Here is a 21,411-nt window from a genome sequence, read left to right on the forward strand (position 1 = left end):
TATGATTGGCTAAAGGTAGAAGAATTATGCATAGGAACCACACTGGCCCTGGAAGACAGAGGACTCACATTTTAGTTTCAGCTCCACCAATGATTGACTGTAATTTGAGTAAATCATAACCTTTGCTTGTAGGTTCATAAATACAAAAATTATTTTTCCTATTCTCTCCTCTATCACAGGTTAAATACATGTTAAAGATATAAGTTAAAAAACTGTTTGTTAATCAAATAACTACAGCCCTTTTAAGTAAAGAAATAACACATTTAGACACATTACATACACAGAAGTACATTTGGTTTTGTTGCAGTATATACCTGCATCTCAGGATTTTAAAATCTGCAATACATTAACCAAAGTTTTAATTCTTTTTACAGAAATAAATAGAGGTGACCTAACTAGTAGCATATTTAAAATGCTGTAAGAGTCAGATGCAGTGGTACACATTTGTAGTCCCAACTGTCTGGGAGGCTGAGACGGGAGGACTGCCTGAGCCAGGAGTTAGAAGCTATGCTGTACTATGATAGAGCCTGTGAATAGCCACTGCACTCTAGCCTGGGCAACACAGTGAGACCCTGCCTATAAAAGAACTGCTATTAAAACTGGGTCTATAAGAATATCTTTTTTAAAAAAGCAGATACCTTCACTAATTCTTACAAAAGAATGTAAAAAAAAAAGTGATAAAGCAAAGATCCTTAATTGCAGGCAGTATATATGCTGGATAATCCACTAGAGGGCAGCAAATGCAGGATTTCTTTTTCTTCGACATCTGAACTCTGTAAAATTGCTTTAAGCTGCAAGTTATAAAACTATAAAAATTTAGGTTGAAGAACACAGACTAAAACTACAGACAATGAACCAAGTTATAAAAGGAGATATGATTTACATAAATAGATGCTATAAATATAGAAACACTGTGAAGAGAAGACAAGATAATCCATCTGCACATTGGAATAGATATTAAATCTCATGAACATGATTTGAAAATTCGACTTTTTTCTCCAGAGACAAAAGCTATCAAATATATATTAGAGAGAGAAACTTGCAGACAATTATAGGAACACCTAAACATTAAAGTCTGAGTTCTTCTGCATAACATTTATTCATACTTTCTTAGGATCTGGGCCAATTTTTTTAAGCGGGCACGTGCCTCAATTAATTAAGAAATGACCAGAGCTCAGAAATCTTGGGTTTAATGCTTAATTATATGCTGTAAAGATCAATGTTGCTGTTTGTGGCATAAAAGTCTAATAAATAGAACTTACCATTGGTTTTATGCTAATATAAGAAAAATAATAAATATAGGTCATTAAAAACAAAGTAAAATCACATGTAGCAAAGATATAGTAAGACACTCTAGATTACTTTAGTAGTAGAAAATATCTTTGCTAGATGTAACTTTTTAATTTGCAGATTAGTATTTCAAAAATATTTTACAGTAATAAATGCTTGGAAAATCCACTATCATGTTGTAATGCCATATCAATGTATTTCTGGACTCTTCTACAGATTCAATATTTAATCATTTTGCTCATGTTATTATTAAAAGTTATTTTTCATTTTTTAGAGAAGATAACCTTTACTGTTTCATAAAGTTTCATTCTCTGTGACACTTTTATTTTTTCCAATTAAAAAAAGGCTGTTTTTTTTTAGTGTTGAGCACTTCACAGACTTTGCTTATATTCAAAAGCATTATAAGCTTATTTAACAGATTCTATTTTACTTTTAAAAGGACGAAGTTGTTATTGAAGAATGAGTTTGCTACAATAACCAATTCAGTTCTGTGTAAGTTAAATAAAATTGTAAAATGACAAGCCTATAAATGTGGAAAACAGTAGGTATTTTAAAACTGCCCAAACAAGATGTTTAATTGAAACTGAAAGCACTAACTTTTACAGTCAATTCAAGAGTGGGCAAGTAAAAAAAAATCAATCCATTAAGTTCTCCTTCACAGCATCCTTGAAATGGTAGTGATATAAAACTACCTACAAAAGACTAGGATTTATGAAATTGTATTCAAAACAGGGAGAGATGAAGATGATAAACAGTTGCTATAAGAACACATGCATCTAACAAATGGCAGCCAATACATTGATTTCTAGGTTAATAAAAGTTTGAAAACACTGTCAGATAAATAATGCTTCACTGATCAATAGTTTTAGCTATAAAGTCTTTATAAGCACAAAAAAAATCTTTTAGCATAGTGATTGTGTATTTTTAAGTTGAACAAAACAGTATTTAAAAGTAATAGAATAAATTACCTGCATAGGCATTCCAAGAAACACAAACTAAAAATCTGCATAAAAAAATTCCATGATTATATATGAAATAACAAAATTCTTGCTAATGTTAAACTGCCCATCCCTTTACCACTAGGTCATACTATTTAAGACATTGTACTATAGTTGCTGTAAAAATAATTATTTATTCTTTTTTCTTTTTTGAGACAGAGTCTCGCTCTGTCACTCAAGCTGGATCGTGCAGTGACACGATCTCAGCTCACTGCAACCTCCGCCTCCTGGGTTCAAGCCTCAACTTCAAGGTTGATTCTCCTGTCTCAGCCTCCTGAGTAGCTGGGATTACAGGCGCCTGCTACCACGCCCGGCTAACTTTTATATTTTTAGTAGGGACGGGGTTTTACCATGTTGGCCAGGCTGGTCTTGAACTCCCGACCTCAGGTGATCTGCCCACCTTGGCCCCCCAAAGTGCTGGGATTACAGGCGTGAGCCACCATGCCTGGCCAAAAATTATGAATTCTGTGACCTGGCCAACAATTATCATGAATTCTGTGACTATTACATGGAAAAAGAATCATAAGCCTTGTCACTCTCTTGAAACCTCTGTATTGTCATAATAAAAACTTAAAACAGATTATGTCAGACAAGATAACTTATAAAACTTACTTTAATATTGCAAAAATGAAAAAGGAAATGGCAAACAGAATCATCTGATTTCACAAAAGGTAAAGAAATCCTAATCATCCATCAGAGGGTTTTTCCTGTTTTTTTTTTTTCTTTGTTTTAATCAATTATTTAGCAAAGCTCAGAGATAACTAGAATAGATGCAACTGTTTAGATTTCAAACATAAGTTCCTGGTTTCTATAAAGGTGTTTGGCTTCTTTCACATTTTAGCTTTTCAAAGCTGCAACTCAGGAAAGTAACTACGAATAAATGGGATTACTTTGGAAACAAGCAACTCAAAATCATTGTCAAAGAAAAACAACATTGAAATTGTTTCACTACTACTAATGATTTTTTAAACCTAGAAAATGCTATAGCATACATATCCATTAGGAGGTAACAGTATTTATTTAGGTGTTAGCAAATGTTGGATTCTTTTCAAATTCATATCAGAAGGATTTTAAGTCTACCAGCAGTAATAGACTATTAGCTGTTCTTAGGTAACCTACGACATTTGAAAGATCACAGCATTCTGAGAAGATGCAGAAGAATTTAAAAAAAAGAAGACTGCAGAATATTTCCCAGGATTAAGTAACTTCTTCTGTTGGCCTTAGTAAGTTTGAGCAAACTTTATAAGTAAATTTCATAAATTCATTAATTACAATGTAAAAGGCGCTAAATATTTTTTATGGATGAGCTCCCTCCGAAAGAACTATTATAAAAAAATTGTTTCCATGTCAAATTATTTTCTTTTATTGTTATTATATTGGACCCAATAATATTCTTTGAATACTCTGGACTATCAGATACCACAACTCTGAGAAAGATCTGCTCCAAGTTATTAGTTTCCTGGACCAGTTGAGGTTACATTCTGGGGAAAAAGTTCAAGACAATTGTATTCCCTCTCTTGACATGAGTGACATGAACTAAGAATACATTTCAATAAACTGAAATACTAAAAAACATGTGAAATTAATGCCAAGGAGGAGACTTTTTAGAAAACGGTCACTACATGTATATGGTGACAAAACCCTTCTCAAAAACAGAAATAAATTCCAACAGAGTTGAGGGAGATGATAGTAAATAAAGAAAATAAGAGATTCTATTAATATAAAAAGCTCATTGAAAAAGTAAAATCCTTTTTATAAGGTTGTTCTTAGGTAACCCACAACATTTAAAAAACCAGTGTTGCAAGAAGATGCAGTAGAATTAAAAACAAACAAACAAAAAGACCACAGCATATCTTCCAGGATTAAAAAGATAAAAATTCACAATTTACACCTTTAAAGTTCTGAGCACCTTGTATTCACTATGAATTTCTAATGGCTTACTTTTAGCCAGTATCTACCATACGGTAAGAACAATGCAACTATTATGTATCCATAAATATAAAAAATTTAAAAATAAAAAAGAAAGTAATGGCAGAGCTACAGCTCAAACATGAATCTGTAAGATTCTACTGCTAGCCACTCCACTCTACCACCTTGCTGTACTGTTTTGGGACTCTGGCATTCATAAAATAACTTTAATTCAGATTGTGCTCAACACTGATTCACAACTGAGCTACAGAGTTATATTGCTGGGAGATTCTTGGTTTCTTCAGTAAATAACTCGGCTTTGATATTTAAAAGGCAAGCACTACTTACTGTCTGTCATTCTATTAAAATTGTAAGGCAGTCTGGTATAGTGAATCAACAAAACCACTTCTGGTCCCAAATCTACTAATAATTATTGATGTCTTTTAGACAAGTCACATAAATAAGTGGATGTCAGGTTGTTCTTTGTTTTTAAATATCAAAACTGAAGGAGTTGAACTAATATCCATGTGATTAAATATTATAATCTAATTTGAATATTAACAAAGCACCCACTGTGCACTCTACAATGGCTAGATACTGAGGATCCACACATACGTAAACTGCACCCATCCCAATCGAAGGCAGAGAGTTAAAATTCACGAGTTTAGTTTTTCTTACAGTGAAGGTTAAACAAATAGAGAACCAAATATCATGTGATTCTTAGAAAGAAGGTTCTAATAATGAAAGTGCAACAGCTTTAGACATTATCTTTACCCAGGTGGATACACTTATACACAGGCATATATGCCCATATATATGCTGTGGGAGAGAGTGGAAGAAGGGAAAAATATGCCACTGAATGTTGGGTCACTATTTTAAAGGTAGAGTAAAGGTCTGAATCATCTTCAATGAAAGACAAGGAACTGTATTTCAGTGACTGAGTATATAGAACTGCTTCGATTCAAACTGTATACTTTGACTTCACGGACAGGAAAAATGTACTTTACCAGGAATGTCAGTTATTATAAAACACTAGAGATTTTAGAAGGAGGGAAAAAAATCTCAAAGCCTATCCATCCCAGTTGAATATACCACGTATTTTAGTCAGCCTTTCTTAACCAGAGTTCTAAGAGAGAATTAAGCCTTAATACCCTAAGGCATCTATATAGTAAGTAAGGAATTAACATCTTTTCCTATGCGTCTGGAATTATACTAGTTATCTAAAATCCTTGGGTAAAATACAAAAAATCACTTTCTGTGTTCTTTTGATCAGAACAGGAACTCTGGCTGAGCTCATTAGTTTGTCAGCATTTAACAGCTGCTTACCACTGCAAACAGAAGAAGTGATGTTGTACAGAAAAGGATAAAACTGCATACAGCGGATCAACTTCAGGCTGTTTTCACACTCTGGGCATTTGGTGGTTAATTTCAAGGCCTGTCTAAAGGCCTCAAGTGCTCCACTGATATTCTTCAGAGCAAGGTAAGCATTTCCCAGGCTCAAAAAGGTCAGAGGCTGAAAAGAAAAAAAAAAAAAATTGACAAAATGTTAATGAACTACTATTTTCTGGGAGTTACAAAACGTTTACAGTATATGGCTTTTGGCTCTTTTTAGGTTACCCCATAAACGTTATTGCTAACTGTCCATTTTATTCATACCAGCCAATTCTAAACTGTACAATACATGTAAATGTGTTTTCTACTTTTTTTGCTAAGATAAAAAATATATAAAGTATGTAATATAAACTATATATGTATATATCCCTGTAACCACCACACTGCTCAAGATACAAAAATATTTTCAGTACTCCAGGAGGTTGCCTTGGGCAATCCAACCCCAGAAGTAACCATTGCTGTGATGTTGTGACTTCTGTCATCATAGTTCTTGAACTTCAGATAAATGAAATCAAACTGCATGTTCTCCTATGATTACAAGTAATATGTGTCCTTTTGTAGCTTCTTTCACTCAACCTAAAATTCATTCAAGCTTTTGTGTACATCAGTAGCTCATTGTTTTTGAAGCTGATGTGTAATGTTCCAACGTAACACAGCTTGTTCATCTGATTGGCAGTTGGGCTATTTCCACTTTCTGTCTATTATGAATAAAGTTACTATGAATAGTCTTGTAAATGTCTTTTGATAGGCATATTGTCCTCATTTTTTTTGAGTATATACTTAGTATGAGTTGTAAGGTAGATGTATATTTAGTTTTAGTAGATGCAACCAAATAGTTTTCCAAAATGGATGCACAAATTTACACTCCTAACAGCAAGTGTGAGAATTCAGAGACTCTGTATTGTCAGTCTTTTTAATTTTAGCTATTTCAGTGAGCTGCAGTGGTGTCTAACTGGTTTTAATTTGCATTTCCATGATGAGTAATAATGCTGAGGGTTTTTTTTGGGAGCTCACTGGCCATTTGGATATCCTCATTTCTGAAGTGCCTGCTCTTTTCTCTATCTAAAAGAATTAGATTGCCCTTAATGCCTTGAAGGAATTTTCTGTCTATATATTAGTCCTTTGTTGAAAATATTTATTGCAAAAATCTTCTCTATGGTTTGTTTTTTTACTCTCTGAATAAGTATCTTTAGATAAACAGAATTTCTTAATTTCAATGAAGTTCAGCTTATCATTTTTTTCTTTCATAGTGCTTTTTGACATCTTTGTCAGAAAGTCTTTCTCCTATGTCTTCATAAAGAAACCTTGTTTTATCATTCATATTTTGGTACATGATCCACTTCAATTAATTCTGTGTATGGTGTGAGGTAGAAGTCAAAGTTCTTATCTTTCTCCATAGGGATATCATCCAATTACTCCAGCACTAACTTGCTGAAAAACCAAAATGTTTTTTCTTCATTGAACTACAGGTACACCTTTGTCATAAATCAGTGGCCATATTCACGGTGGTCTACTTCTAAATTCCCTATTATGTTTCATTGATATGTTTTGAGTATCTTTTTATCAATACCATACTCATTTAATTATAGTAAATCTCAAAATCTGGTAATAAAAGCCTTCCAACTCTGTTCCTCCCCATTACCCTGCCCCCATTTGTGTGTACGTGTGTGTGTGTGTGTAGCTATTCTAGGTCCCGTTCTATGTAGATTTTAGAATCAACTTATTAACACACAAACACATATATGCAATTACTAGGTATCTGAGATTGAATTGAATCTATAAATTGATTTGCAGAGATCTTACATCTGAGCAATATTGACTCTCTCAATGTGTGAACACGATGTGTATCTCCATTTACAGGTTGAGTATCCCTTATCCAAAATGCCTGGAACCAGAAATGTTTTGGATTTCAGATTTTTAAACATCTTGGAATATTTTATTATATTTATTGGTTGTACATCCCACATCTGAAAATCCAAAATCCAAAATGCTCCAATGAGCATTTCCTTTGAGTGTCAGGTTGGTGCTCAAAAAGTTTTGGATTTTGGAACGTCTGGGATTTCAGAGTTTTGAATTTAGGATGCTCAACCTGTATTTATGTCTTCTTTCTCTTAGTGATATCTTGTAATCAGTATATAAATCTTGCACATCCTCTTTTAGGTTTATTCTTAGAAATCTGATGCTTTCTTTCTTTCCTTTTTTTTGAGACAAGGCCTCATTCTGTTGCTCAGGCTGGTCTGGAACTCCTGGGCTCAAGATATACTCCCACCTCAGCCTCCCAAGTAGCTAGGACGACAGGTGCACACTACCATACTTGGCTAATTTTTTTTCCTTCTTTGTAGAGATTGGATCTCATTGTGTTGCCTAGATTGGTACTGAGTTCCTAGGCTCAAGCGATCCTCCCCACTTGGCCTCTCAAAGTGCTGAGATCACAGGTGTGAGCCACTATACTAGATCTGATGTTTTCTTGATGCTATTGTAAATAGCATACTTTGTATGCTGTTTTCCAATTGTTTGCTGAGACTGTTTTTATAAGCAGCCCAAAGTATTCAGTTTAGGCCATTTTAACTGAAATATATCCACAGTGTTTTTACATTTGCTTGTGTGCAAACCATATGTTTTATATTTATTTTATCATTAAAAATAGTTAAAAAGATCTAAGAATGTTTTATTTTCAAAATGTACAATATATCCCTATGAAAAACAATGCTTATGATTTATCCAATTACCTGTTTTTGATTCGGGCTGTTAGATCATCAGAAATGTCTCACTGTAACCAAGGCAGGGGATAAAAAATATTCTAGATTAAGGAATTCTAACCTAAGTAGCTCAGATTACATTCAAACTATTACTTAGTAGTTCACACCCAGATACAAAATTAAATCTCATACTTAGACTTCAAATGTATCTTTATATTTTGCATTAGGAAACAAAGTGTTATAACTATCTCTATGACAAAATGATGGCTGTTAAAATATCTTGCACCGAGATAAACTGGTTAGCATTTTGGAAAAAAAGTTGAACTTTCATCCCTTGATCCAAAAAATAAGTACTGAGTATTTACTATGTTGCAGGCATAGTTTTGAGCATTGAGGTTACAGCAGAAAATAAGAAAGATAACTGCTCCTTCATAGACCTTACAGTCTTGTGTGGGGGTGTCAGCGAGTAAAATGGGACAGAGAAAAATATAGAAGGAAGAAATAGAGGTAGTACTAGGTGGCGGGGTGCATCATTTAAAATAGAGTAGTATGAGAGGGACTTACTGAGAAGCTGGTATTCATAAGACTTTGAGGAGGTGGAGCAAGCAATGAAGAATCTTGGTGGGATGAAGTACCGCAAGCAGAGAGGACAGAAAATGCAAAAGCCCTGAGGTAGGGGCATGCTTAGTATGTTCAAGGAACTACAAGGAGGCAAGTGAGGCTAGGATAGAATGTGCTAAGGAATGACTCGACAGAGACAAGGCCAGAAAAGTAACAAGGTCATGTAGGACCTTCTACACCATTACAAACTCATATTTTCCTGTGAGTTCTATGGAGAGCCACCACAGGGATCTGAGCCAACAAATAACAACATTTGACTTTTTATAAGGATTTTACTGCTTGCTGTATGAGAACAGACTGGGGAACAATGGCAGAAGCAGAGAGACCAGTTTAGAAGCTACTAAAATAATCCAGACAAAAATAATTATGGTTTGGATGGGATAGCAGTGGAAGCAATGATAAGTAGTAAAATCTGAGGTATATTTTGAAAACAGAATCAACAAGGTTAGCTAGTGCATTGAATTTTCCCTGAGAGTAGGAGAAAGGTATGAAGGAAGTCCTTAAGTGTTTGGTCTGAGCTACTGGACAGATAGCTTTGTTATTTCCTGAAATGAAGAAGACTGGGAAAAAGAAATTTGGAAAGGTGTTAAGGAGCTTGGTTTTGGCCTTTAGTTCTAGAGTGCCCTTTAGACATCTAAGTGGAAGTGTCAAGTAAGCTGCTGAATAAAGGAGCTCAGGGCAAAGGTGACAGGTAATTCAACAGGAAATGGGCAGTCTGCTCAAGATATGAAGCTGAACAACTGGATATCCAGGTAAATATGAACTCTGATCCCTACCTCACACTACAAAGAAAATTTAACTTGAAATGAATCATGGACCTAACTGTAAAGCCTAAAACTATAAAATAGCCAGGAGACAACACAGGAAAAGATCTTTATATAATCTGAGAATCAACTGTTCAACGATTAAGCCACAGAAAACAAAAACAAACAGTTTTGTGAGAACACTTGAAATCTAACAACAGAAATCAACACTGAAAAGACTGGCAAACTTAAGGTCAATTTTTAAATGCTAAGATAAAAAGGCAAAGAGGGAAAATATTTTTAACACATGAGAGATGGAGTTAAAGAGTTTATCATACAAAGGGTTTGCACAAAATTTAAAAAATAACATTCCAAAATGAACAAAATATATACACAAACTTTTACTTTAAAAATACAATTACAAGGCTGGGCGCAAGGGCTCAAGCCTGTAATCCCAGCACTTTGGGAAGTCAAGGTGGGCAGGTCACTTGAGGTCAGGAGTTTGAGACCAGTCTGGCCAACATGTTTCTACTAAAATACAACCTTGTTTCGACTAAAAATACAAAAATTAGCCGGGTATAGTGGTGTACACCTGAAATCCCAGCTACTCCAGAGTCTGAGGCACGAGAATAGCTTGAACCTGGGTGGCGAAGGTTGCAGTGAGCTGAGATGTCACTGCACTCCAGCCTGGGTGACAGAGCGAGACTTTGTCTCAAAAACAAAAAACAAGCACAAGATCAAACTTTATGTTACAACAGAGAAGTGATATTTTTAAGCAAGCAAACTTGCTTTATAAATGTTAATTCAGAGGTAGCATAACACGACTAGAGTATTTGCTCTGTGGCCAATCTCCCTGAGTTCAAAACCAAGCTCCGTGACTTTCCACAAATCCCTTATTCTATACATTTAACTCTTAAGAATTTCCTCATCTATTAAAGGGGAAATTCAATCTCACAGGGTTGTTGTGAGGATTAAATTAGTTATTACATGTAAGATGCTTAGCATTGTGCCTGGCTCTAGTAAATAATCAAAAAAACTAGCAGTTATTTCAGTTGTTCAATTGTAATAAACACACAGGTGGAATTAATATTTTTAGACCTTGTTCATGGCAATATATATTGGCCCAAACATTTTAGTGGGTTGTTTCGTATTTTGTTCCAGAGCCATCAAAATATTCATTCTCTTATTGATTTAGTAATTCCACTGTTAACAATCTTTTAAGGCCTTTGCAGAAAACCATCAATGATAACAGCTAAGTACTGTTAGCAACCTAAACATGCAACAACAGAAAAGTAGGTTGTGGCGTATCAATTCATTGGTCCTTTACACAACCATTTAAATTGATGGCTTTAAAATTAGGTAGGAATAAATTTTTTAGAGATCACCTGTACAGTAGAATTGAAACATTATGAAATATTTGTATAGAAGACATGCTTATAAGGAAGAATTTCCAAACATTGATAGTTGGGAAGAGGGTGTTGATTAAGGTACATTTTTGGGGCGGGGTGTGGTGGCGCATGCCTGTAATCCCATCATTTTTGAAGGCCGAGATGGCAGGATTGCTTGAGCTCGGGTGTTCAAGACCAGCCTTGCCAACATGGTGAAACCCCATCTCTACAAAAAAATACAAAAATCAGCCATAGGTGGTGGCACATGCCTGTAGTCCCAGCTACTAGGGAGGCTGAGGTGGGTGCACTACTTGAGCCTAGGAGGTGGAGGCTGCAGTGAGTCATGATCACGCCACTGCACTCCAGCCTGGGCAACAGAGCAAGACTCTGTCTCAAAGCAAAAAAAAGGTATATTTTTGGGGTACTCACCCTGAGCCATTAATTTATCTTTTTATTCTTATTGTAGCACCATGGTATTTAACAACTAAAATTTTAGTATTTTAAAATATCAAAAGGTAACCAATCACTAAAGGAGGTCTTTTTTCTTCAGAAGAATACTACCTATGTCCCTTGGCTGAAAACAGTAAAAAGGGAACCATGAAAAGTTTCAAGGGAATACCGCTGCACTGCGCTTTCCACTCCCACTTTGTCACATCTGTTCCCACAGTACCAGCACCTGGTACACAGTAAGCATTAGGTAAATATTTGATGTACTTCTCTGGCAATGTGACCTGTTACATAATATTGAGATTGTAAACTTTTGCTTAAAATCCAATTGTGAATTTGTGTATTTCAAAGGAAAATAGGCAATATTTTCTTCTCATCCTTAAAAAATCAGTTTTCAGATACCGTAAATACACCTAAACCATTCATGCACATCCCTTCTGAAGGTTTCTTTGGATATAAAACCTATAAACATTTAGACATTAGGTATAAAATCAATTTAATTGTATATTTATTGTAACTGAATTTCATGAAACCTAAAATGACAGGAATTATAACATCCATCCTGATTTCAGAGATGTTAAAATATGAAAAACAAAAGTTGTATCTTCAAAACCATGAACTACAAAGCACCGATGTAACTCCATAAGCTGCATGTGAGAGGTCTGGGGCACAAAAATCAATGTACCTATTTACTCTTATCAAAACCACCTTTGAATTGTCCTCTGGCTTGAATGGCATAAATATTTCTATAAATTAAAGTTGTAAAACAGTGTAATATTAAGCAGTGTGCATGCTGTGATGAGTAGGATAAAATACAAACCAGATGTTTCAAACTGACATAAAAAAGTGGCAGTGTATTTTTACAGCTATGTTATTGTTATTTAAATGTAAGTTTCCAAAAAAACTTAACTGTATAATTATAAATTTCACTCAAAATTTAAAGAACACATCAAAATAAAACAAAAGCTTTTTCACACTCTCTTGAAATAATGCAATTCTACTGTGAAAGACAGAATATGACATTTTTTATGCTTTCCCTAGAAAAATACAAATTGTAATCTAAATTTGAGTTATCCTTCATAGTATACGGAGCTATGAGAACCCCTAACACCTCACCTCAGAGCTATTGATGGCCAAAGCTTGAAGTAGCAGCTTAGTGGCATCAAGATGAAGGCCGTAATGAATCAAAAGGTTGGCCAAGTTGACAAGAGGAACATCTTGGTATTGAAGTGGAGCTAAATTCAAAGCCCTCTGAAGACAGGCAATAGCAAAAGTGCTATTTCCTACTGCTCTCCAGTATAGTCCAGCTTCATTGAGTATGAGCCAGACAGGAGCATTTGGCTGCAAAATCCAAAAATACTTCAGTTAGTACAAGAATACAGTACTTGTTCTAAATAAGATTTTTAATAAGTGCATTTTAACTTTCAGTTATAATTCAGAAGCATTTAAGTTTTAGATGTCTAAAGTAAATGACTCACCTTATTAATAGCATGAAATAAGAAAGACCCAATTTCTTCTTCTGGGACAGTATAGTTATTAATACGGGAAAGCAAAATCTGAAACATCAAAAGGAAGACTGACTCAATTGAAAATAACAGGGAAGACATTTGAAAGAATTTCTATAGATGGTAGTCTTTTCTTGAGCTCCTCAGGAACAGCTAATCTGAACAAATATTTATAATCATATTATGACATAAATTCATTGACATACCAACAGGTGTTGACTTGCTCACATGTATGTAATAGTTTGTTTAACTAAAAAGTTAAAAAGACATATATACCCACACACATTAAAGTAACCTACCATACCCCATTAAAGTCAGCCTAAGTGTTCAGAACCCAAGAAGAAATTATTCAACAGACAACAGCATGCAATATCTGATGTAATAAAAATCTACTATCTTTCCTTCCTGGAAAATACCAGATCCTCATTATTCTACTTCATTGTTCCTGCAGCATTTATGTAACCGTAAGCAACTCTAAGGCACAGATCATGGTCTGTTTATCTTTGTATTCCTAGCATCCACAACAATGTCTGGCACATAATGTTCTTGCCTAAGGAAATGTCTGTCGAATGTAAGTAGTCATAAGTGCCTATAGTTTTGAAATTAACTTAAAAAAAAAAGAAAAGGTGGTTGTGATGGTCTGTGATTGCTAACAAGGTAATTTTTTTCATTTTTGTCTATGGAATGATATCTAATATGGTAATCTATAGGAATTTAGGAAAAGAGCATAACCGAACTTCTAATGTTTGCAGAGTCATTATCAAATTAATATAAATTCCTAGGGACCTCATATAAGGTCACAGCAGGGTTGATAAGGCCAGAGAAAGAGATTCTTCAAGCTTTCAATTTATATAAACTTCTGGGGGCCTGGAGGATGCAAAGCTAACTTTTAGTGGTTGCAATGGCCTGTATTACACCAACTCCATTAGATAATTGAGAGTTCTGTGCTACTCATCTTTGAAGTGCTCTGAGTTAGAGGAATACTGTTTAGGTGATCTATGTATAGCAGCCCCGAGGAACTCTCTGGCACTCTTTTAAGAGCATGACTGACTTTGCCAGCAATTCACCAAGTCTTTAACTCTATCCTTCCATTTTATATACTAAAAGCTCAACAGCTACCTTCTATCAATTTTTTGTTCCATTTAAGAGGCTTCTGAAGTCACCCAGAATGGACGGCAATAAATACCAGCCTAAGTGAGCCTTACTTTTCGTGCATGGTCATCTGGCATTTTGGCTTTCAGATCCATGCGAACCTCTAATTCTTTGACTAAGTAGGACAGAGTGTGGCTTTTTCTGAAGTCAGTTATGGAACAGTCAGGGGTTTGGGCCTCTTCTTCTGTAGAATAATCATCACTGCTGAGTTCGTGGATCCTGGCACAAGAAAAAGGAACAAGATTCATATTTTCAAAGTTTGGGTGACTTCAAGATAAAGACTTAACCTTTCAAGTCCAAGGCTGGTGCTCTCAAAGAACCGCCAGATGACAATCATGCAGAATCAGGTGCTTTGCCAAATCCATCAGCACTTGCCTGAGTCCTTTGTTTTCCGGAGGCAGAAAATACGTTGGCAATTCCCCACCAACAGGGACTCTAGGGTAGCTTTCTGTACAATCTGCTCTTTTAGGCCACAGAATATGTTGTTTGTCCTGATAAAGAAATAACAGTTCTCATAAATTTCTTAGGATTCAGTATTTCAATATGCTAAAGAAGCTTTTAAAATGATATAAATATACTACAATAACTGAACAAAACTATAATACCTTAAGATTATGGTAGACTCTATAATATTCCTGCTACTGCAGATTATTAATCTAAGTCAGTAATTCTACCTGCTTTATCACAGACTGGTTCAGGGTTGGGCTAGGGTATAAGCCAGTTGAGCCACTGAGACACAAGAAGAGGTTTGCTTGGGGTTTTTGGGAAACAGAAGCAAGTCTTAGGCTCTTATGTTACTTATGAACAAAAAATCATGTTGTTCCAGTTGCTGCTGGCTGTCATCTTATGACCATGAAAAAAACCAAGCTTTTGGATGAAACCAATACTGTGGATGGTAGAGTGAAGAAAAAAAAAAAAAAGAAAGAAAAAGAAGAAATGGGTCACTGATGACATCACTGGGCCACTGAATCAACCAAACCTGAAGTTTATTCTATTTCTGGACTTCCTGTAATAATAGGCACGTTTTCTTTGTGTTTAAGTTAATTTGAGGTGGAGCTTATTACTTATACCTGAAAGCATACATAAGCCTATAAAACCTGGCATTGAACACTATTTTTCCCTAAACTAAGGTCTTTTTTTTGCCAATGCCAAAGTTTAACAATTGTTTTATGATTTGTAAAATGTTCACTTTCTCTAAATATAAACAAGATGTACCAGAGGCTTACTAAACTTAAATCTTGAAGCCATCAAACTTTGGGGGATTTATATTACATACAATTAAATCTAAGTGGCTGTTTAATTCTGTTAAACCCTTGATTAAATTCTGAAAATTTAATGGTGAATAAAAATCACAGTCTCTGTCCTCATACCTTGGTATCTGCCTCAGCTAACCTACAATTCTTTCTTAGCCAGTCTAGAAATGCACATGTAGTAACTTGTTTATTGTCTATGTCGTCTACTAGAGTGTAGGCTCCAGAAGAGCAAGGGGGCTTATCTATTACACCGCTAGCATTAGCCTAGCACAGATGGGAGCTCAATAAAAGAATGCTGATCAAGCGAAGTATATAAAAACATACTCTTGGGTCAAGTTTAGAAACTTGTTAAGGTTGGTAATAATATTCAGAGGATAAAGCTTTAAATTGAAATCAGGGTGTCTCTCTGCTCTACTTGATTGGGAAAAACTCAAGGCAGAAATTGCATCTTACTCATTCACTACCTAGCAAAATGGCTTCCATTTAATAGAAATGTAATACACATTTGCTGAACTAATCTGAACAGTCATAGAGGCCATATTAATCAGTGAGGTTGAGGGCACTGCTTTAATGGATCTTGTCAGTTTGAGAAAACTGCTTCATCATCCTCTATTAACTTACCCTATATGCATCAGAGTCCCTGCCCCAAATCCAGAGAATAGAATGGGCTACGGGAGAAGACTTGACCGAATCATTGATATCACTCTGATTTGATTGAACATCAAAGTTCACAGACATCATACTGGAAGTTGATGAATCCTCACCAAACTAGAAAATGAAACAAAAAGTTCAATCAAATTGAAAGTGGAAAAGGAGTTGTGACTATAATTTAACTCACACCAAAAAAGCGAGTGAATATTCAAAATTAGTAGAAAATCAGAAAGTAGCTCAGTAATAAAGCAATTGGATCTTTTAATTTTAAGAGCTATGCCCCAATGATATTCTTTCATGAATAATACATAGTTAGCAACTTTCAATAACTTTGCCATTGGAGTATGAGAAAAATGGCATAGGCCATTTTCCTGTCCCTCTGCTTCATTTTTATGATTTAGTCTCTTTAGGTTAATAATTAGCTAATTTAGAAATCTGGTTCATTATTCCCCTTTTCTTCCTACACTAAAATGCTCACCACTCTAAAATTAGTGTGCTGTGTGTGGGTAGAAGTGAGGGAACTTAGGAAAGTGTTCTTAAGGGTTCTATCACTATCACTTAAGGATTACAGACTGCATTCAATCAATTACAAATGAAAGTTTTAGGGGTGAAAGGGTAACTTAGAAGATGGGAGAACACAAACATATACAGCCTTCTTTCAAAGCAAGGTGGAACAATGTTAGATATACTTACAAGATGCTTGTGTATTTCTGAAACCTTGCTAGATAATGAGAATGGGACTGGGGATGGGATGGGGTAGGAAAGACATAAGAAAAAGGAATGAATATGATGAATTTGTAGCTCTAGGTCTTTATGAATAGGAATGGATTCTTTCACTGTATAGTGGTGATACAATTTTATGAGTATAGTCTATTGGAAGCTACACTCCTTCAAATGGTCTTGAGACCATCAAAAAGTCCAAAAGGTACACCTGGGTTTCAATCTACTTCATTTTTAAACATCCCTGTTTTTCCCTTTAAAATGCTTGGTTTTAAGACAGGGAGCTATAATGCCCGAGGGTGTGAATCTGGTCTTCCTTTATTCTTTCCCTTGGAAACCAAACACAAGATATTGCTGGGAGCTGGTTTACAATACTCATAGGAAGCTTTTGGTCCCTATCACTATTTCCCCTTTCAAATGGCTTCTTAATTTTTGTCTCTTATTTTTTCCCAATGCAGTCTGGATTTTTCCAGATTAAAGAGTTCCAAGTTTTTGTGGTTTGTCCTGCTATAGATGGTCTCCTAATCTCTTAGTTATCTTAATTAGTTATTGCTGAAAATTTGTATATCTACAATTAGAGACATGATGAGTTTTCTCTAAGACAGAATAAATGTTGTTTTATTTCTAATATAGGTTGAGTATCAGTTTTCTGAAATGCCTGACCAGGAGTATTTTAGATTTGAGATTTTTTTGGATTTTGGAATATTTTATTACACTTACCTGTTAAGCATCCCAACAAAAATGTGAAATCCAAAATGTTCCAATGAACATTTCTTTTGAGCATCATGTCAGTGCTCAAAAAGTTTCAGTGTTTGAATCCTTTTTTTTGATACTCAGAATTCTGGCTGTACTTGCTGTCTGTACCACTTACTCAACATCAATTATATACTATTTGGTATCATTATATTTTCGTGTTAGTTCTTCCCAACTAGATAGATTAGGATTGTACACGTGTGTATGTGTGTGTACACATATGTGTGTATATAGAGACAAAGTGAGAGAAAGTGCACACCTAGCAGTGTGCTTAATAAAGATTTTCTGGGCCAGGCGCGGTGGTGCACGCTTGTAATCCCAGCACTTTGGGAGGCCGAGGCGGGCAGATCACCTGAGGTCGGGAGTTCAAGACCAGCCTGGCCAACATGGAGAAACCCTGTCTCTACTAAAAAGTACAAAATTAGCTAGGCATAGTGGCACATGCCTGTAATCCCAGCTACTTGGGAGGCTGAGGCAGGAGACTCGCTTAAACTGGGAGGTGGAGGTTGTGGTGAGCCGAGATCAGGCAACTGCACTACGAACTGGGCAAAAAGAGCAAAATTCCATCTCAAAAAAAAAAAAAAGATTTTCTGTCGATAATGAGTATTTTGTTGGTGGTACTGGTTGAGGCAATATAATTGGACTGATTATTTCAGGAAACGAATAGCATGGTTGCTCTCAAATTTTAAATAGGTCTTACTCTAACAGGTAAAGTGGGGAGATGAAAGCTTTGAGATCAATAGTAATAATAGCCCAATTCTAGCTCCCATGGTAAATGAGAAAAGAATCAAATGCATGTGCATATAAATATGTAGATGGTACTTGGAGAAAGAGAAAGCATCCATGGAGTTACTGAGTACTCCCTATAAAATCTGACTTCGTAAACAAAACAGATCATCAAAATCTCTCTCCCTCTCTTTTTTTGAGACAGTCTTGCTCTGTTGCCCAGGCTGGAGTGCAATGGCATGATCTGGGCTCACTACAGCCTTGACCTCCAGAGCTCAGGTGATTCTCCCGCCTCAGCCTCCTGAGTATCTGGGACTACAGGTGCAAGCCACCATGCCTGGCCAATTTATATATGTTTTTGTAGAGATGGGGTTTCACCATGTTACCCAGGCTGGTCTTGAACTCCTAGACTCAAGTGATCCTTCTGCCTCTGCCTCCCTAAGGGTTGGGATTACAGGCATAAGCCACTGTGCCCAGCCTCAAAATCTTAAAGATCTAAATGATAACCACAAATTTTAGAGATCAAACATATAAAGAATCATGGGAAAAAACAAAAGTTTTTAAAAATCTTTATAAAGCAAAAGTTTATAAGAACTAGATTGGACCAAGAAAAAGACCTGAACATAGTCCACATTTTCAAAGATATCTCCACGATGATAGCGTACAGGCTGGTCCCACTGGCAATGTAAACTATGCTGCTGGTTTACCAGTCGGCATATCTGATGATTTCCTGGAATAAGAAAGAAAATTACACAAATGATGAGCAAGGTCAACAATGCCAATGTGATTTTCTTAGACTAAGTCATTTAGTATCAACCCTGTATCCCTCAAGAGCCCAGCAGGCTACTTATATAGGATGTACTTATATAGAGAAGTATTCATTAATGGTTAATCAAATTAAATCATTTTAAGAAGTCCCAGTTTTTCCGCCTATAAAAACAAAGGGACTCCACTAGATGATTACTGAGGTATCTTTCAGCAATTATAGTCTATGATTGTAAAATCTATTGATTACATTGTTTTAAGAGACTTTGGCTATCTTTCTGGAGAGAATTTGCTTTATATACTTCATAATTTTGTTTCAAATGCATATGTAAGAGCTCTGGTTGCGTTTCAGTAGACTGGGCAGTAAGTAATTTCAAAGATAAGCATACTCTTTACTCTCATAATAGCAAAGAAAATGTGTTAAGAGAATTGTAAAATAAACTATAAATGGTCACAGCTAAGCGTCAAAGGTTAAGAAGCTTTCTTGACGAACATACTTATCAAGGGAGAAAGGTATAATTAAGAGATTCTATTAATTTATTCTCTGGTGTTCAGTTGTCAGATCTGCTCCCTCGTAATTAGAAACAAAACATTCTAGATATAACCAAATCATTGCTCTCATGCCAATCCAAGTTCCTATAAACCAGTGGTTCTATTTTTACGGATCACAGATGCTTAAGAGATTTTAATAAAAGCTATATACCCTCTTCCCAGAAAAATACAATTGGACACATACACAATTCTACATATAATTTTCGAGAGGATTTCAGAACCCCCTGAAACTAATCCATCGATCCAGGTTTAAAATTCCAGTCTAAAATTTCACTTGTAAAATGTTGCTTTTAAGAGAGCAAGAAAAAAAGGAGTATGGATGGGTTGTTTCTAGGTGGGTCTGGCTTATATTCCCTTAGTGTAAGGCCTTGTTACACCACAGTGCAGAGTTTTTAGACCCGCGGCAACAGGCATCACCTGGGAGCTTATTAGGAAGGCAGGCTCTCAGACCTCAACTCAGACCTACTGAATCATAATCTGCATTTCAACAAGATCTCCAGGAAACTGATATGCATATTAAAGTCGGAAAAAAAAAACAAATAAACTGATGTTGAGCACAGAAGGCAAATAACTTAAGATTTCTAGGATCTACAAGACTTATTTTTTATTTCAAAATGTAAATTTGAAAAAAGCAAGGCGGACCACACCAGCTCCCCAAGCCTCCTGGTATACCCACAGTGATGAATCATGCTTTCAAGATGTAGGGAAGTCATAAACACAACTTCACATTGCTTTAAGGCTACAAGAAAGCTATGATAGTAAAGCATGCAAGAAGCAAATTTCCTAACCTGTCTTCAATTACTTGGAGTCACTACTTACCTAACTGTGCCTCTTTTGCCATCTGAGTCTCATGAATGATATTTCTTAAGATTTGCTCCTCCTGAATCAGTTTATGTTTTTCTAGGATTTCCTGCTGTCTCAGGTAGTGGTCATGCTGCTTTTGATACTCTTTTAACTCATTCAGTGTTCGCTGGAGAGATCTTAACATTTTTTAATACCAGGAAAAAGTTAGAGCTATAAAATCATAAAATTTTAAACCCACTTAAATGCATAGATTTTTCTGGTTCTCAGCAACAATTACTGCGTGTTTTCCTTTTATTTAACATACAACCCTGTACCACCAGTTCAATAATAACAGGGCAAAAAGATAAACGTGAAATTCTTCCTTTAAATATCACTTTTAAAAAAAGAAATGGGGTCTCGCTCTGTTGCCGAGGCTGGATGCGGAGGCCTGATGGTAGCTCACTGCAGCCTTGTACTCTTGGGCTCAACTCCTGGGCTTAAGGGGTCCTCTTGCCTCAGCCTCCTGAGGAGTAGCTGGGACTACAGGGACATGCCACCATGCCTGGCTAATTTAGTTTTAGAAACTGGGTCTTGCTATGTTACCTAGGATAGATTTGAACTCCTGGCCTCAAGTGATTCCTCCCCTCCACCCTGCCTCAGTCTCCAGAATAACTGGGATTACAGGCATCGGCCATGACACCTGGCAATACAACTATCATGACATCAAATGGTATGTTGCATTTTTCAGGTGCCATAAAAAAATACATGACAATATACAAGTTTACGTATTTAACAACTCTATTACTCTCTACAAAATCTGCATTAGTTCCATCAACATTCAAAGTCTTTCTAGAATCCTTTCCTCCTTTTCACTTTTTCCCTAGATTCTGCTTAAAGACAAAGTTAAGAGTTAGGGGCCACAGTACTTTGCTTTCATACTCTAACTTATTGGTTACAGGCCAGGAAGAACTACAGAAACTATACTTAGAAAGGAATATGCTTCACCACCTGATTTCAGTAAATCAGCTGCCTGATTACATTTAATCACAAAACCCATACTGCCTA

General features: G+C 35.7%; 1 protein-coding gene across 3 annotated transcripts in view; it reads right to left on the bottom strand.

The window, feature by feature from the left end:
* Positions 1–21,411, bottom strand: part of TTC17 (tetratricopeptide repeat domain 17) — a 138,470-nt gene that overhangs the window by 70,429 nt on the left and 46,630 nt on the right. For all 3 annotated transcript variants that reach the window (XM_025356229.1, XM_025356227.1, XM_025356230.1), the window contains exons 9-16: positions 20,383–20,543; positions 18,864–18,976; positions 16,018–16,164; positions 14,519–14,634; positions 14,197–14,362; positions 12,965–13,042; positions 12,603–12,827; positions 5,523–5,709 (exon numbers count right to left, since the gene is read on the bottom strand). In XM_025356229.1, the coding sequence (XP_025212014.1) occupies positions 5,523–5,709; positions 12,603–12,827; positions 12,965–13,042; positions 14,197–14,362; positions 14,519–14,634; positions 16,018–16,164; positions 18,864–18,976; positions 20,383–20,543 (1,193 nt within the window). The remainder of the gene's footprint in view (positions 1–5,522; positions 5,710–12,602; positions 12,828–12,964; positions 13,043–14,196; positions 14,363–14,518; positions 14,635–16,017; positions 16,165–18,863; positions 18,977–20,382; positions 20,544–21,411) is intronic.

The sequence above is a fragment of the Theropithecus gelada genome, chromosome 14 (assembly GCF_003255815.1).
Source record: "Theropithecus gelada isolate Dixy chromosome 14, Tgel_1.0, whole genome shotgun sequence".
In the NCBI taxonomy this organism is placed as follows: domain Eukaryota; kingdom Metazoa; phylum Chordata; class Mammalia; order Primates; family Cercopithecidae; genus Theropithecus; species Theropithecus gelada.